At 32.6% G+C, this 18,216-nt stretch overlaps 2 protein-coding genes across 2 annotated transcripts; both read right to left on the bottom strand.

Moving 5' to 3' along the window:
• Positions 1 to 3,204: 3,204 nt before the first annotated feature.
• Positions 3,205 to 6,828, bottom strand: LOC146932015 (phosphoglucomutase, putative / glucose phosphomutase). Its single transcript, XM_085703599.1, has 7 exons — positions 6,209 to 6,828; positions 5,860 to 6,123; positions 4,595 to 5,111; positions 4,274 to 4,473; positions 3,928 to 4,040; positions 3,566 to 3,706; positions 3,205 to 3,464 (listed from the first exon to the last, which is right to left on the bottom strand). Exons 1-7 carry the CDS (start codon positions 6,755 to 6,757, stop codon positions 3,383 to 3,385), a joined length of 1,866 nt encoding a protein of 621 aa, XP_085559725.1. The 5' UTR covers positions 6,758 to 6,828; the 3' UTR covers positions 3,205 to 3,382.
• Positions 6,829 to 7,654: 826 nt separating this feature from the next.
• LOC146932014 (Calcium-dependent lipid-binding (CaLB domain) family protein) lies at positions 7,655 to 9,642 on the bottom strand. Its single transcript, XM_085703601.1, has 3 exons — positions 9,166 to 9,642; positions 8,847 to 8,942; positions 7,655 to 8,097 (listed from the first exon to the last, which is right to left on the bottom strand). The coding sequence occupies exons 1-3, from the start codon at positions 9,274 to 9,276 to the stop codon at positions 7,786 to 7,788; spliced, it is 519 nt and encodes a 172-aa protein (XP_085559727.1). The 5' UTR covers positions 9,277 to 9,642; the 3' UTR covers positions 7,655 to 7,785.
• Positions 9,643 to 18,216: the final 8,574 nt, after the last annotated feature.

Below are 18,216 nucleotides of genomic sequence, written 5' to 3'. Positions count from 1 at the left end.
TCATAGGTGTTTTTTGTTTTTAATCTTTTGAGGGCAAAGTCAGATAAATTATGTAGCAGATGTCTCTGACTTATTTCCATTCAATGTCTTTTTATTTTATGAAGTGCATACCATACGGCCTAAATGAATTTCAGGCACCAATTCACAGCCTGAACATCAAATTTATTAAATAATTCACCGTTGGATATGGCTTATAGTTTCCTGATAAATGGGCAGGTCACTCGAGGTACAAAAGTAATTATATGGGATATGATTCAAGAGTAATCTTGTAAATTACTCCCTCCGTCCCTGTATGTACGCCTCCTTTGGTTTTTTCACATTTCTTAAGAAAAGTTGTCACTCTAATTAATGTGTTTGTTTTGTGTGTTAATATTATCAAATTGTCATTTGTTTGTAGGAAAATTCTATGGTGAAGTCATAAGAATGACTTTTTTGGTGAAGTTAACACTATAACATCAAAAATGTAATGAGTAACCCCACTGTTTGTACAATGACATCAAAAGTTAAGTCCTCATAGTATCATCAATTCATCAGATTAACAAGACTACACTTAATCTAATTTTATCCTACCTTGTTATAAGCGTAACACCCCCACAAAGTGTAACACTTAAGACTATCACATAATATCATCAACTCTGTTTGCATGTTAAAGATTCCAACGATAAAATAGTCCATGTAAGTCCAAGATGTTGCAAGCATTACTAGATGAATTACTATTGATCATTAATCAGTAATCAACAATTTAAAAATGAATCAAACATTAAAATCAAAATTAACTTTTTCAAAAAAGTCAGTTTCCTGACTGCACCGTAGAAGCTCCCTTGTTTGTATGTGTATTAAATTCGACTTTTCAAATTTCAAGACAAGTTAGTAGTATTAATTAGGAGTATGTTTAGAAAAAAAATAATAAATGCATCTAGTAGTTTGAAAAGGAGTTTACATTTAAGAAAAAAAATTAAATCAAGTGTGTAAAAACCTTTAAAAACCTTAAACGTTATTATTTTCTTAATACGTTTAATACGTGTGTAAAAACCTTAAACTTTAAACGTTATTACTTTCTATGTGTAAAATCTTATTTATGGTTCTATTAAAAAATGGTTCTATTAAAAAAAAAAGAACAATCTTATTTATGGAGGACCAACATAACTAAATGACTGACATGACATGACAAGACAATTAGTTAGTTAAAACTACCTATAACAATAACCAGCCAATTGCAACAATGATGAATACAGAAGCTGTCTGAAATAGCTAGACTCTAGAGCTAGATATAGCTAATAAACACAACAATGTAGTACTACCTCCTCCGTCCCAATTTAATTGACACAATTTTGTTTTTCACACATATTAAGAAAAGAGGGATGCTACCGTCAGTCGTTTTAACAGACGCGTTTCAACACACCCTATGCTAAACTGCCACGTCACTTTTTCAATTAAACATTGTGAAAGGCTACCGGCACAACCGGTTTGGAAAAAAATGGCCAAATCTCCAATCTTTCAAACCACCCGCCGCATCCCTCATCTCTCCCACCTTGCCAGCAATCGCTTCGTCGTTAGCCTTACTCTTTCTGGGATGATTTACTTTTGATGTTAATCTGGATTGTGGTTTTCAATTGTGAGAACAGCTTGCAAGAGATGTTCAATGTGATAATATTTGTTGTTGGTCCTAACATAACATAAAACATAAAAGAAGAATGAAAATTGAAAAAGCTTGCAGTAAAGGATTCGGATCTTCTCTTCGATTGTAAAACTAGTTGTGGCGGTAGAAAATCTAGAGAGAAAGACTATTCTCATAAATCATGGCTGATGTAAGCTGGGAGAAAAAGAGATCAGTAGTAGTCGAAACTTAGATCAGATTTTGGAGTGTGTTGTTGAAAAAAAGAAAGAGTAGAAAGATGATAGAAATTGTTAGATGGCTTGAGTGTCATCTGATGCTGCAGTTTTTTTTCTTCTGAAAGTAGAAATAAAAATTAAAAATAGGTACAAATGCTGAACCGGTTAGCAGGTTAGTCATTAGAGTAAATGGGTAACGTGGCACCATATAACAGCGTGTGGTTAAAAGCGAGTGGTACAACAACTGACGCTAGCATTGCTCTTAAGAAAAATGTATAAATAAAGGGGAAAGTGGAATATATTGTATTGGGAATGATAAAAGTAGTATTATTTAGTGTTATATTGTATTGGGAATGATGAAAGTTGTATTGAAAATTGAAATGGGTCAGTTATTTTGAGACACTTTTTTTTAGAAAATGGGTCAGTTATTCCGGGACGGAGGGAGTACTAACTTTCGTGTAAAACTCTTTGTTGATTAGGTGTGAACTTAACAAACACATTGAACTTGTATAAAATCAAATGGAGGTTTTGTGTATATATGCTTAAAGGAAAGAAAAAACTTGTTTTTCTACTTATAAATGAACATTGGTTTTGCCTTAAAGGATCTGTAAGGAACTGATTATGAATGAATGCAAAATAAAACTACGTACCTATTTCTAGAACACACCAATTTCACTGCCAAGGCTCTTGCTTCCAGTCCATTATTTCATGCAAGGTCCAATCACATTGAAGTTTATGACCATTATAAGGGATCAACTACTGAGCAATAATATCAGTACGTGTTGCATATGTGCCTTCCTAAGACCAAATAGTGCTTGAGTAACAAAGTCACTCATTCGTTAGAGGGGGTGAGTTAAGTATACGGTTGAACCGGAGTGGACTGATAACGACAACTGAAACTAGTTGGTTAAGGCGGAGTATGGCATTGGTACTCCACAAGGGGTGATGTACCAAGAAAGACTACAATACTCAAGTAAGCGAGGGTTTAAGGAAAGTCAATGGTTTAACCAGAATAGTGAATGTACCATTTTCTGAGGCCGAAACCTTATATAGGTGAAGCGTAAGGAGGGTGAAACTTTGAGATGGTTATTCATTCGGTTGCTTGAATCCCTACATGATTCGTGGATCGCAGTTTGATTTTAATCACAGAGAGATAATTTGATGACCGAGGATTATCTAGTGTGTCACGGGAATAGAGTAACATTGGCTTCTTTGGGGTGAAGGATCCATTCGGATTGGGATTTAGCCGGTCCAAAACAAGAGTTTAATTTGAAGTAACTTAATCTTATATATATGTAACCGTTGAAACACTCCCTCCGGTAAATTACATTTTTTTTTAACTCTTAGAAAATTAAATTAGACCAAATGAGATGTGAAAGTAGCTTCTTTTGTTGACATATGAGACAAGATGGAGTATTCATATTCCTTATATCTTGGGATTAATCTATTTGTATGAGAATGTTGTATATATACATGTTCATGTAGAGAAAGAAATAATAATGAGAATCAATCATTCAGAATCTAATCTTGTAACCTTGCATATTGTAAATCAGGCTAATGGGCCATTTTCAACAAACTTATCAATTTGAGCAATGTCTAGGAATGTATCAACTCCACTTGCTTTGAGAAAACTGCAATAATAATTGAATAAAAGGATAAATCAGATAACCAAATCATGGCTCTAATAAATACTTTTAGAATAATAAATCTGAGTGGCAGCATTGTGACATACTCATCTCTGAAAGCTCTTGCCATTGACAAGCAACCTCCTTGAGCAGATGATTGCAAGTTCACAGCAATGTTTGGGTTGTGAATACTCTGCCTCATGTGTACCCAACCATGTTGTCCATGTTCATTGTTTGATACTTTTGCCCTTGATTTGCCACAATAAAGTCAGTTTTTTATGAACAAAACATAGAAATATAAAATCAAATTTGTTGAGCTCCTAGAATACTCCCTCCGTCCCTTTTTGTAAAAAATAAACGCGTCTAAAACTATGAAAAAGTCCTTATATTTAAGGAGAAATTTCCTCCCCAAAACGTGCTTATAAATAGAGGCGAAGGGAGTATTATTATGTAGTAGCTTGCTTCTCACCTGTACATTTGAGCATCAATATGAGCCGGGGTGTCATTTGTATCAACAAGGCACCCTTCACTCACCCAACAATCACCACATGAGTCTAACTCCCACCCTTTAAGCCTCCCTTCCTGTACAGCAACATAAAAACACTCCACTTTTAAATAACCACAATGTGTCAAAATATGTAGGAATGTGACTAGAATTAAAGTAAGTAACCTCAAATATCGATGAAATCAATGATTGATATTATATACACGTATATAAAAAATTGTGGATACTGTGAAATATCAACTCTTAATTTACTCTCAATCGCTTTAAAGAAACCAAAGCTAGTTGAAGTTTAGTTGGTTTTAAGACATACCTCGATGTAGTTTCGAAATGTTTCGAGTGCCTCCGATCCTTTTGCTTTAGCATTTCGAGGTTCGGAAATGATATTTATCCTAAGTTCTACTGATTCATAAGGCTCTTCAAGATCTTTTATAAGACTACCAATCCCTTCATCTGATCCACCAAGCTTCATTCTTACCATTTCAATTATAATTTTCACCACCATGTAGGCCCCTTCATTATATATATACAGAAACATAATCAGATGAATCATCTATAAAACATTCAACGTGGAAATTAAAACAATGAAACAAAAAATCCATGAACATGAGTTTTAACTAATTAACTAACTAACCATCATCAAGGAAATGGTTTTCTTTCAAAGCACCGTGACCAGATGTTTCAATCATAAGATGTGTTTCAATTCCCTCCTTGTTAAGCTGAACTCCTTTGTCAATGACATTTCGGTAACCAACGCGGTATAAACAATGGTGACCTCCTCTATCAGTTATAAACTTAGTGAGCGACATGCTTGTACGAGCATCGGTTACTATGGTTGATCCTGGATTTTCCTTCAATACAATGGCAGCCATGAGAGCAATGAGTTTGTCACCGTTTATTGGATTCCCTTTGTTATCAACCACGCCGCTTCTGTCAACATCGGTATCAAAGACTATTCCAAGATCAGCTGAATTTTCTAACACTGCTTTTCTTGTCATTGCCATGGCAATTTTGTCCTCGGGATTGGGAATGTGATTAGGAAACATGCCATCAGGTTTGAGATGCAGAGAGCCAAAGGTATCTGCACCAAGCTTGTCTAAGACATCGTATGTGAAGAATCCTCCTGAACCGTTTCCAGCATTCACTATTATCTGTAGAAGATTCTATTTCATTAGTTGCAATTGAAGCGTAAATTTTCAAAGAAAATAGAGGGTGAAGACTTCAATTTGAATACAGCGCATTACAGGCATGCATCTAACCTCTCTTCAAAATTGCATTTAGACTTAGTTTGGATTAGGTTCTAACCTATGCTTTATGCCAGCTTATGAGTTAAAAAGAAGTTAAATGAGAGAGCTTCTCAAAGGATTGAGATACATAAGCTAGTTTTAGCTTATGAGAAAATCTGTTGCATAAAAAACTCATGATTATTGCAAGATTATTTCAAATTTCTTTCTCTTGAGTGAGTGGAGATAGACGTATGAGTTCTAAATAATGTTTTAGAAAACGAACCGAACATCCAACCAATGAGACCTCTAGGTCATGTTTAAAATGCTAGAACCAAAACGAAACTGTGATCGCTCAAATAACTGAACCGTAAACAGGGTCAATTCATGGTTCAGCCAATTGAACCATCTGAGTCATGGTTAAACTGCTTTAAACCGCTAGAACCGGAACGAAAGTGCGACCGAACCACTCAAATAACCATAGTGCATGCATTGCTAATTCATGGCTCAACTAGTTAAACTGTTCAATTCGGTTTTTAAAATACCTATCATAAATGCCGTAGTTCCTAAGATCTTAATATATTGAATAGGGCATAAGGCAAGGGTGATTTAGAAGATACCAAATACAGGCATATGTAACAAACAAACAAGAAATGTGTAGATATAGTAGTCAAACCTGAAATCCCTTAAGTGGAGTTTCATAATGCAAAGGATGACTTATTCTCTCCTTGATGATTTCTCTTAGGTGCTTTGAATAAGCACTCATGAAATCAACTTTTGTTGGAAGAACTTTAAGCAGAGTAGACACTCTTGCCAATCTATTTGCATATTTACGAGCAGCTTTGTCACACACTTCTTCTACCTCCAGCGAAGTCAGCCCCCCTCTCTTCCTAAAAAATTTCAAACCATTACGTGTGTAAGGCAAATGAGATGCCGTCATCTGTTGAATAAACAACTTAGTTAAACGGGAATTGAATAAGCACTTGTGTATAGTACTTTTGAACTAGCAAGTTTATGTAACCTACCATTATTGAAGCATCATAGACAAATGGAGGCAACAATGTGCTCATGAAACAAGCGGGCGTGGTAGCTAGTCCCATATCGAACACCATACAACCAGCACGAGCAAGACCGGCAAACACTGCAACGCTCAATTTCGACCCTGTAACTCGAGGGTCGCGTCCAAGAGACACACGCACATTCTCAACAGGATATCCTTTTTCCTTCTCTAAACCATTGATAACCCACTCCCCAAAACTCTCTGATATTGCCTCCACAGCAGGTGGAGTAAGGTCGACTGTTCTTCCTTTCTCGCCTTCCAATGCAACTCCTCTAACATCCGAACCATTCTGAAGCCTCCTAATCTTGTCCAATTCTTCATCCACCACTACTTCATCATACTTTGCAGTTCCATAACATTTCACACTTATTACAGATTTATTGAATGGCACAGAAGATGAGAAACCAAGTTTGGTTTGCAAAAATATTCTATTTCCTAGCAAAGAATGACAGTGTGTTTTCTTTGTATTTCTGTGCAAAGATGATGAGAATTTTGCTGAAGTAGAAGCAGCCATTGTTGATTTTGTTTGCCGCTCTTGCTTTATTTGAATTATAACCAAGTTTTAAGAGATAAGGTGAATGCAGTAGCATAAACCATAACCTTACAAATCCAATATAACAGGAACAAAAAAAATATCTCTAAGATTTTTGTTGTTCTTTTTGTCTATATGCCAATTATTTTGTCATTAGTTCCATGTGATATTTTGAAGACTAAAATGTGTGCCTGGTATATTCTTGCAGATTACTTCTGTATCTAAAACGTGACAAAAAACTTATAGCAATTTTGTCATTATACTCATATGATTGATTAAACACAATTGACCATGCTTGTGGCTAGTGTCAGTTGAAGATCCAAAACAACTTCTAGCAGTAAGTTGAGCTAGCAGTGTCTGAAATCACAAGAAATTTTGAGCGTTTCTGGGAGAACGACGTAATATCTACTAGATAGTGGTCCCAAGAAATTTGTAAAATGGAGGCAACCTACACAAATTTCTTGGGAGAACGACGTAATTTATTTTACTTTCTTATTGTATATGATTGAACCTATTTATCTATCAAGACAAGTTACGTAGACGCTTGTTGGTCTGAGTAGTAAAGAATCCGAATTTTCTTGGATAATGTTTCAAGTTTTGAAATGGCAAGGAAAGAAAATAATGGTAGAAAATTTTATCTGGTGAGTATTCAAACTTCAATAAAATGAGTCTGAGAATATGAATCTTACTTAAAATTATAGTCATATTTTGAAAATGGTGAGCTAAATGTAAGGGGAACATTCTTGTATATTTTGAGCGAAATTCGTTTTATAATCCATATTTGAAATTGAAAATGATAGTGCAGTTTAGTGTATGTATTTCATGAACCTTCTCTTCTGTCTGACTTGTCTTTAATAATAAACAAAATTTCAGACCATATCAGTGAATTTGACATCATTATCAAATTAAGATTAAGGAGACAATCTTACATAGTAACTTCAGGTTATGATGATACAAAACAGTCACACAATAAAAGTACTAATGCATAAAGTTAGAGAAGGCAAGTACTCCTAAAACTCAACCTCGGATAAGCCTTTGCCTTCGGATTCTGTAACATCAATCCACTCAATTTCGACAAGTACTTCACCAGAGTCAACATTTCTCAATCTTAAACTCATTTCTTGGACGACTTTTCCATCTCTCCATACGCAGCTACTCTCTTCGGCTAGGCAATTAGTCGTATCTGGTTGAACAGTCTTGATTACATGTCCATCTGGGAGATCGCTCAACCCCATCTTCACACATTGGAGATATGGTTTTATGTCTATGTCTGCTTCTCCCATTTTGTCGTCCACAGTGAAAGTGTCTTTGTCGCAAACTGTCTGAATAGAAAAACAAAATTCAATACCACCAACAATTTAATATTAGGCTCGTCAATTTGAAACGAAAAAAACGGTCTGTGTGCACCCTTCATCTAGGCTACAACATCAAGACTTTTTATGTCTTCGCAAATACAATGCATCAGCCGTATTTGTTTGTGATTCTCATTGATATCAAAGATCACAATGTGATTTAAGCCATTTGTTAGGCTACATTACTTACTAATGACATAAGATAGAGAGTTTCAATGATGTAAGCGCCGCAACCAAGTTTGTGATGAACTCAGTTCCCTTTGATCCTATGGTTAATTTAAATTCAAATCTCAATGTTTTAATGAATGTAGACTCTCGCCAAGTTTTTGGACAACGATATGGTCGATTTAGATAATGACACTATCTCAGTTGAAGATAAGTTTAAGGAAAATGCTAATCTTAGAAATTTTATCTTAGGGCACTTGTTATCTTAGAAATTTTATCTCGGAAATTGTGCATTCATTACATTAAAACTTTAAAAACTGACTTAAGTTTACATCCAAATCACACAAGTATAAACCAAAGGAAACGCATAAAAAATTCTTTAAAAGCAAAACAATACAATAGTAGTCTAATAAATTAGAGGTAGTCATAAATTTGTGTAGCTAATTTTAGTTTTATTCTTCTTTATATATGTTTCCCATTTTTCCTTTTATTTATTTTCTCTTTTGAGATAAATTCTTCTGCAACTTAAAAAAAGTTGGAGTTTGAGTACTGACCAGATGTATTGGTGTGTTAACATCTTTAATGTAAAGTGTCAGTTCTTCATTCCATTCAGGATGGCAGTTATCTTTCACAACAGCAGTCTTCAGTGTCTGCACCATTTATAGTAACATATCATAACAGTGAAATTAATCACAGATTTATATATTTACTATACCAATAAAAAGAAAGATCTTAGTTCAACTTTATGTTATTAATTATGTTAAACATGTAATCCAAATTTCAATCAGTTCTTAGACATCAACATAAAATACTGATTTGGTTAATATTTCAAATATGAAATAAAATAAAATAAAATAAATACAAATAACTAACTTGTTCTTCCATGGTGACAAGAACATAAGGGTCGCTGGTACGAGAATCATGAGGTATGAGATTAGTGCCTTTTTTGATACGAAGTCTGATAAGACCTAGAATGTTTGCCATCGAAACCAACCTTAACAACCTTGTGTTTGCATGCACAACTTCACAAATCTTACTTCTTCTCTTGTTATGTTAATTGTTACCCACACAATATTATTAATTTTATTATTATTGTTGTTGTTGAATATTAAATTAAAGGCACCAAACACTCAAGGATTTTTAGATTTAGATTGACATAGTCAAACATGATTTTTGGCAAGCACGTGGATCACCGCTATTCTCACATCCTAGTGATCCTACAAGCTTCCAATGTCCTTGCAGGATCGCAAATATCCCAATTTTTATTTTTATTTTTTTTGTTATGAAAATTAGAGAAGATGGAGAGAAAAGTGAGAGTTTTACTTTTCTTATGGTGACATTCTTGTGTTACACTTCTCTTTTTTAAGGAACACCTCTTTTAAAAATGCAACAAAAAAATGCAGCCATAAATATCACAATAATACGAACAATGATTTAGTTTAGTAGTCCCAGCGAGTTGTTTAGTAGGGATATCACATAAAATTTTATTTCAAAAAGTATTTTTTTTTATTTTTTAAAATTTTGGAAAATTAATTTTCGTATTTTTTACTAATAGAAATGCCACATCAGATGCCACGCGGCCAGTTATGCACAGTCAGTATGTGCCACGTCAACATCAGAGTGCCCCCTTGCAACTTCAGTGGGCCTATGGACTATCTTTAAAAACAAAATTTTACGAGGACGGATTTCAAATTTTATTTTTCAATAGAGCAAAAGTCAAACGAGATATTTGCAGAAATCTTTGGAATATTTTAGCCTAGAAAGAAAAGTGAGAGTTTTAGTTTTCTAATGTGTGCCTCTATTCCAAATGAACTTTATTTATAAGGAAATACTTAAGTATGAGAATTTATAAATGGACCAATTGATTGACCCAATGATTAACGAAAATCCTGGTAAGAGTAGCATTAGGATGGTGACCAAGGTTTTAAAACTCGAGAGTTTACCTCAACTCGTTTTATCTATGTAAACTCGAAGCATAAACTTGACTTGTAAACTCGTACAAGTTTATCTAAAATTAAAATTATATAAAATTTATTATATACATGACATATGTAAGCTAATATAATATTGCAAATAGGTCAATAAGGCAAAACATGTGCAAATTTGCGCATGATAGAAAAACCTTAATTATAAAGGCAAAGTATACATAACCACCATAATAAAAAGTTATGTTCAACTTAACATCAAAATACAAAATTAACTTGTAAAATTATAAGTTTCATAAGACTTTAATCAGCATCAAAATCGTCGACGTCAAAATAGTTTGCCAACACCGCAACCTTAACTGTTGTGTGTTCCCATGTTTGTTGTTTCAGAACTCAGATAAGAGAAGAACGTTTCAGACTTTTAGAAGAAGTCAGGCTAAGTGTTTTGTTAATTGTCAAGGAAACTTTTCGGTACCTTAGACTTGAAAAAAGAATTGGGTTTTGAAAGAAAATGGACAAAAAAAAGGCCCAAATTAAAAAAAAAATAATAAACATAAACTCGGTCGAGTTTACATGAGTTTAACACATGTTAACTCGATTAAATTCGTCAGACATTCAGATTTCACCAAAAACTGAGTTTGCCTTTAAGTTAACACGTTTTTGCCACCTAAATACATAAATTCAGGCGAGTTTACGAGTTAACATTCGATTTATGGAACACTGTGTTACATCTCTTTATTTTATTCTGAAGGAACGCCTCTTTTAAAAATGCAACAAAAAAAATTGAGCAATAAATATCACAATAATACAAACAATAACTTAGTTTAGTATTCTCCAAGAGCTTAACTGATTTAGTAGAGACATCACAAAAAATATGGAGAAGTCAGAGTTCGAACTCTGGACATCTTACTTATTCATCTTAAGAGGTGAATTTCTAACCAGCAGCCGGCCTAACAAAAAAGAATTCAGTTAAGTTTGTTGAAGGATCGATGCAACTGTCCATGGTATTTTTTGGGTTGCACATGGGTGTCATTGACTTTTGGTGTTACGGGTGCTTTTAATTCATTTTAGATGAGAGAGAAAGATGAATTAATGATTAAAATAAATTATTTAAATGAGAGAAAATGAGTGGTTAAGAAAGAGATAGGAACAAAGGCACCAATGATACCAAAAACCAATGACACCCAAGTGCAACCCGTATTTTTTCTACGTTAACCGTCCATAGTCTTTTTTAAATAATTCTCCATGGTTAATAATAAATATATATTTCTACTAACATAAATATTTGCAAGACTCTTTAAAAGTGCTTAAAAGTACATGAGTTGTTTTTAACCTTTTCATTTTTTTTGTCACATAGTTTAATGGCTAAAATTTATTTATAAGATGAATAAATTGAATGTCCGAGATTTGTTACAATGCCATTAGCAAGTGAGCTATGTATGCCCAAGACTATTTTTAGCCTTTTTACTGTTCGCTAAAAAAAAAAATCCCTTTTACTGCATGTCGACAGCCACACATATTGATTTGATCCCATTTATACTCTACCATGTTGCTTCCTTTAACAAAAGCATTGATATTTTTCTATCAAAAATAAAAAAGCATTGATCTTTATTTATTTTTGTACAAAATCCACTTTTTTTTTTTTTGACAAAAACAAAATCTACTTTTAGTGACCTTTCTACTCGGATCCATTGGATGTCGGGGAAGAAAAAGATATGGCATTCACTATCCTAACAAAAGATTCACATTTAAGATATCACTTTTTTTACTAAAAATATATACTACAACTATCTCACACTGATTATAAAAAAATGTAAATAAAAAGAATAATAATTTTATTTACAATATCAATGTGTATTTTCGTTTTCCTAAAATTTAAATACAATCTCAATGATATAATTACAAGTTTGATATTTGCCAAGAAAAAAAACTACAAGTTTGATATGGTGGTAAAAACAAGGGCCATTCAACCTGAGAGGCATGGTCGTCTCAATCAAAATGGAGGTTTGTTCTAATATTAAAAATTTATCCCTAATTGAAAAGCATAATTATTTTTTTTATGGCATATCCTCTATTTAAACCGTAAATGACATCAATAACAAAAAAAAAATAGTCATATTTGTAATTAACAAAAAAAAAACATATTTCAATCAATAACGTCAAAATACAACTTCAACCTAATAATTATCAACTTTTTAGCTAATAAAAAAAGTCTCCCTTCCAACATTTTTTTAAAGTTATCCTTTTAGTTGTGTGTGTGTTTTTTTTTATTGCCGGTGGATGTGTGTGAGTTGAGATGGTCCCATTATCCTGTCCATTTACTTTCCTTATAACTAGAGCTTGCAAAACAGGTTAACCCATATGGCCCGGTCCGTCAAACCCGATTAATTATAGGGTTTGAACCTTAAATATTGAACCCGGATTTTTATAGGGCTTTTAAGCTCGGCCTTAAAAAGTCCGGAATCTATTAGGGCTAGCATGTATGGCCGCGGGTAGCCCATTTAACCCGCATAACAAAAAAACTTTTAGATATCATATATATTTTTTAAATAATTCTTTACTTAGTTGATTATATTAAAGTAAGAAATAAAAGTGAAAATTCAAATTGTCAACACACAAATATAAAAGTAATAGAAAAATTACCATTTTCTTTATGCTTCTGGGCTTGGTCGACTTTGATGAGCGGTCTTATGTTTGAGACCTAATTGACACCGAAGAGAATCGAACCTAAGATTTTGATGAGGAGCACACTCCAAATTCTCAAGTCAATATCATCAGACCAACTCAAATGGATAGCTCCACTAGTATTCTTAAAAGGAGATAAATACATTTGCAAGTGTTCTTTAAATTTTAAAATCTCTATCGTAGACCAAAACATTATGAAAATTGCTTTTCTGACATAGAATACTTCCTATTGACACAAGTAAATGACGCTTTTACCCCAGCGACAGTTAACAACCGTTAGCTCAAGCTCCGGTAGTTAACAACCGCTGACTACCAGCGGTAGTTAACTACCGCTGAAAATTGCTTTTCTGCATATGCCCACTTATTCTGCTACACTTCCATTTTTTAATACCCTTTCTTCTTCTTCCTTTTCCTAAATTTTTTTATTCTGCTCAAGATTGTTTTTCTGTGTGTTGTTTTGGATTTATCAATTCATGTTGGGTTTTCATAATTATGAATAGACAAACATCTAACTTTTCTTCATTCATCTTCTTCTTCTTCATACCAAATAAATAATCCAAATTTAACATAAACCCATAGAAAAAATTTAGTTCAACAACAAGTCCAACAATCAAGAGTATTCATAAATTGCAAAAACTCACCATAAATTGCAACAAGTCCAACAATCAATGAAATTAGGAATTATATAAAGTTTGACACAAGAAATTAGGAATCTGCATTTGTCTTCTTCAATTTTGCGGTTCCAATTTTTATTAAAAAATTGATGTTGTGAAAACGTGAGAAGGAGTTATATTAATTTTGCTGAGATGTTGAATTCCCGTTCCTTGTTTCCATGATTGAGATTGAAGAAGACAAAAAAAAGAGGAGTTGCTTCATTCACATATCTGTTTTAATGGTTTTCCAATTGAATCAAAAATAATATAGCCCATATTCTTTTTCAGAAATTGTATCTTCATTGTACAAAGAGGAGTTGTTGATTACTGAGTTTGTTGATGAGAAAAGAAAGAAGAAAAGAAGAAAGGAAGAAGAAAAGAAGAATGAGAAAAGGAATGGTACATCAAACGTAGTTAGGCTGTGTAGAAATGAATTCAGCGGTAGTTAACAACCGCTGGAAGCCAGCGGCAGTTAACTGCCGTCGCATGTCCCAGCGGTTGTTAACTGCCGCTGAAGGTAAAAGCATCATTTACTTGTGTCAATAGAAAGTATTCTATGTCAAAAAAGCAATTTTCAAACATTATTCCTTCACTCTAAATTTTAACCGTAACAAAAAAAAAAAAGAATCTAAATCTACAACTCATGAGTGAAGTATCAAACTAATGAATACTTACCGACCTATTCAATTATTACCAAATTATATTCAAGTCAAATTAAGACCCTACATAAACTTTTCACTTTTTTGTTTTGTTTTTTTGTTCATTTGGTTAATTAGAGGTGAAGTAAAAATCCTCTATGTACGTATAAGAAGCATAAGAATCTATAATATTCCCAATGAAAGATTCAAAGCGAGCTCCAAATTGAAGTACGAGCAGATAATAAAAGTTAGACAATTGCATACAGTACCACATCTTTTGATTCAAAGATAGATAGCAAGATAACGTATTATCTTCTTCTTCTTCTTTTTTTTTTTTTAACAAATATTATCTTCTTCTTTTTTATACTACGTACCGTTGATTTATCAAAACATATACTAAATGTTGTCCAATGCATTGACATGACTAAACAGCTTGATTCGATTAGATTTCCAACTTATTAAAAGTAGTGTATTGATTTTAATCTATCTTTATTTTCTGTCTAAATCATTTTCAAAAATACTTTTTTTTTTTTTATATCAAAGAATCTAGTAGCAAAACCTCCTCATAGTAAGTGTGGAGAATTGAGACATTGCATTTGCAAATTTTAATCCGCGCTCTTGACAACTATTATCCATGTAAATTTATATAATTTCAACTACATTTACGAGACGTTTTTAAAAATACATTTGAAACTCACTTTTCTATTGTATGACAAGAGTCACAGAGTAATGCTATACATAGCGACAACTTTTTTCAAGAAATTCCACGATATATTAGTGTCAATCATCTAAAGAAAGAGATAGCATACATTTCCGTTTTTCTTAGAATACATGGGAGAGTTATAGGTTGACTGACCATTGCACATTCGTGATGTGTTCGGGATAAGCATTAGCCAGAGTCATATTGTGTTCTTAACAACCGAAAAAAACATACTGCTAGCAAAATGACGTTTGAATTTCCAACATATGTGTAGATTTTTGTTTTGTTTTAAAGATTAAATTGGATTGAACTGATGACTCGACCACTTAAAAACTAAAAAAATTGACATGTAATATGTATATTAATATTTGTATAGCTATATTTTGTTGACATGATTATGTTTTGCATAAATATTAACATTAATATAATATGTAGATTTCTAAAAAAAATATATGATGTGTATATTATTATTATTGTATAAATATTATATTTAATAATAATGTGTTCTTTTTCTTAAAAAAAATAAAAAAATAATGTGCTCTTTTTAAAAAAAAAATATGATGTGTTCTTTTATCGTATAAAATTAAAATGTAATATATTTACATATGTAATATATTTCATTTGATATCAAAGATTAGAAATTGTTGCAGTGTTTAAGTTTCTACCTATTCCGGTATTAATTAGTACATAATGGAGCAATAATCGGTTTTAATGACTAATTATGAGAATTAATATTAAAAAAAACCAGATTGGCTCGGAAAAACGACCGAGTCATCAGTTTTAACCGGTTTTTAGCGAGTCAAAGCGGTTTCCACCGGTTTAAATGCATAACTGATCTGACGTGTGACTCGAACCGGCATACCCACCGATTCCCGGTCGCACCGGTTCGAGCCGGTTTTTAAAACTATGGTAGAAATTGTGCATGTTCGAACTTCTATGTAGTCTTTTATTGTTAGTGGCCGAGCCACTTATGGGCAAGGGTGGGCCGCCTTAAAGAAAAATCATTTTTAGAGTATGAAATTATATTATATACAATATGCTATCTTGCGCTAGAAATCATAACTCTACAGCGTGTTCCAGTGGTTAGGTCAAGATTCCTCGTGCTTCATGTTCCAAGTTTGACTCTTGTCCTCTTGTGATATTTGTACAATTATTTTGTGACAATTTTTTCTCTCACACTCACATGATGTTTTTATCCACTCTTTTCCTTTTTCTCTTTCTATTGTTTTTGACTAATAACGAGAGAGAAAAATGAGAAATATTACTTTTAATTGCTCAAAAAACAAACACAATTCTTTTTTTAATTAAAAGTATATGTGTAATATAATAAAAATTATATAATATTTATGTTGAAATATCCTTGAAACACCGGTATAAATTATGTTTTATAGACAAAAACAATTAATAGTCACTCGAATTAACTAATTAAAAAAATATAAATTTACATACATTACAAAAATTGGCCCACCCAAAAAAAATATTTCTAGCTCCGTCACTTATTATTGTCTCATAAGCTGTTGTACTTGTGCAATTATGTATGATGAATGTTACGTCATATTTTATAATTAAGTTATGGTTACATTTTATTTAAAACTTGTTACCTGGTTCAAGGACCGACTAGTTCGAGAAGTCAAATCTCACCGTTCACTTGTGAGGGTCCCATTTAAAGTCTGAGCTAAGCTATTTATGGACTAGTCCACCAATAAGCTATTTATTGACAAGTCCACCAATAAGCTATTTATTGACAAGTCCACCAAAATTAACACTAGGGAGAATCGAATATGAGACTTTGAGATGAACACACTCTAAAGGTCTTAAGCCTACACACTACACCAACCCAAGTGAGCACTTTAACAATTATAAATTATTTTACAAAGATATCCTTAAATTAAAATAATTGGAAAAAAGATAACGTGATAAATAGAAAAATAAGCATTAATAGTTCATTGATATTAAAATATGACGTATAATTTAGGACAGAGAGAGTAATAATAACATTATCAGTAGTAAGATAAAATAAATCTTAATTAATATCAAATATTAATTCACATATAATAAATAAATAGGTTAATTAAGTGAATGGTCCTTATAAATATTCATAATTTCGTTTTTAGTCCCTAAAAAAATTGCACTTTTTAGTTCATGTAACATTTTCCATTAGCATATTTTGGAACTAAAAATGCTGGTGGAAAATTTTACAGAGACTAAAAATGCCGATATATTTTTTTACAGGGAGTAAAATGTTGACGGAAAATTTTACAAATACTACAAGTTGCAATTTTTTGTAGGGAGTAAAAACAAAATTCTAGATATTTTAGGGATCATTTACCTTTTTTGTCAATTAGTCTAATGACAAGAAATTCACCTCTTAATTAAGGTGAATAAGTGGAGTGTCCTGGGTTCGAACATCGCCATCTGCATATATTATGCAACGTCTCTATCAACTGAGCTAAGTTAACGGGGACTAGGGATTATTTACTCAATTAAGCCCACGATTTTGTCTGCGAGTTTGATTGGGAATGGAAGGGAGAGCTTTGGAAAAAAGGAATAAACAAGTGGAGGAAGTTGAGGAAAATTGGAGGGGAGGGCATTTCGGGGTTAATTTTTCTTGGCTTAATAACAGTTTTGGCCCCCTAAGTATTAAGAAGTTGCGATTTTGGCTCCATAATAAAATAAAATACAATACAGCCCCTAAGTACTGCCCATTTTGCAGTTTTGGCCCCTAGACCAATTTTGACCAATTCAACGCTGACGTGGACGACACGTGTGTAATTTTCAATTTAAAAATAAATTAAAATGCCCGTGTGTATCGCTTTAATAAAAAAAATTATTAAAAAAAAAACAAAACAAAAAACAATTACACACATGGCCTCCATGTCATAGTTGAATTGATCAAAATTGGCCCGAGGGACCAAAACTGAAAAAGAAGTAGTACTTAGGGGCCTGGATTGTATTTTATTTTGTTAGGGGGTCAAAATCGTAACTTCCTGATACTTAGGGGGTCAAACTGCTATTAAGCCATTTTTCTTCATAATATAAAATTCTCCTCATTTGGGAGGAACTAAAAAATTGTAGTGGTGGAGGGTTTATATGAATTCTTCAAATTTAATCTATGTTATTCTAATATTCTTAAAATTAAAAATATAATAATCATAAACATTAATTTATTATTCTCGAAAAAAACTACTCTTTCAAAAAATGGAAAAAATTTATCCATTTTCCTCATATTTTTTACCCTCCAAATCCCTCCCTTTCTCTCCCTTCAAACTCCCAAACAAAACCTAAATAAATTATAAATAATAGGATTAGATTCTTACTTCATT

The sequence above is a fragment of the Medicago sativa genome, chromosome 4 (assembly GCF_051527215.1).
Source record: "Medicago sativa cultivar Bolivia chromosome 4, Bolivia_mono, whole genome shotgun sequence".
Lineage (NCBI taxonomy): Eukaryota > Viridiplantae > Streptophyta > Magnoliopsida > Fabales > Fabaceae > Medicago > Medicago sativa.
Note: the sequence above shows the minus strand (reverse complement) of the source record. Positions and strands in the feature narration are given on the sequence as shown.

Excerpts from the sequence above, each read along its gene's own strand:
- LOC146932015 (XM_085703599.1), bottom strand. The coding sequence starts at position 6,757 with ATGGCTGCTTCTACTTCAGCAAAATTCTCATCATCTTTGCACAGAAAT. Across the intron at positions 6,124-6,208 it reads TCTATGATGCTTCAATAATG|ATGACGGCATCTCATTTGCC; the intron begins GTAGGTTACATA and ends TTTATTCAACAG. Across the intron at positions 3,465-3,565 it reads GCAAGAGCTTTCAGAGATGA|TTTTCTCAAAGCAAGTGGAG; the intron begins GTATGTCACAAT and ends TTATTATTGCAG.
- LOC146932014 (XM_085703601.1), bottom strand. The coding sequence starts at position 9,276 with ATGGCAAACATTCTAGGTCTTATCAGACTTCGTATCAAAAAAGGCACT. Across the intron at positions 8,943-9,165 it reads TTGTCACCATGGAAGAACAA|ACACTGAAGACTGCTGTTGT; the intron begins GTTAGTTATTTG and ends TAAATGGTGCAG. Across the intron at positions 8,098-8,846 it reads TTAACACACCAATACATCTG|ACAGTTTGCGACAAAGACAC; the intron begins GTCAGTACTCAA and ends TTTTCTATTCAG.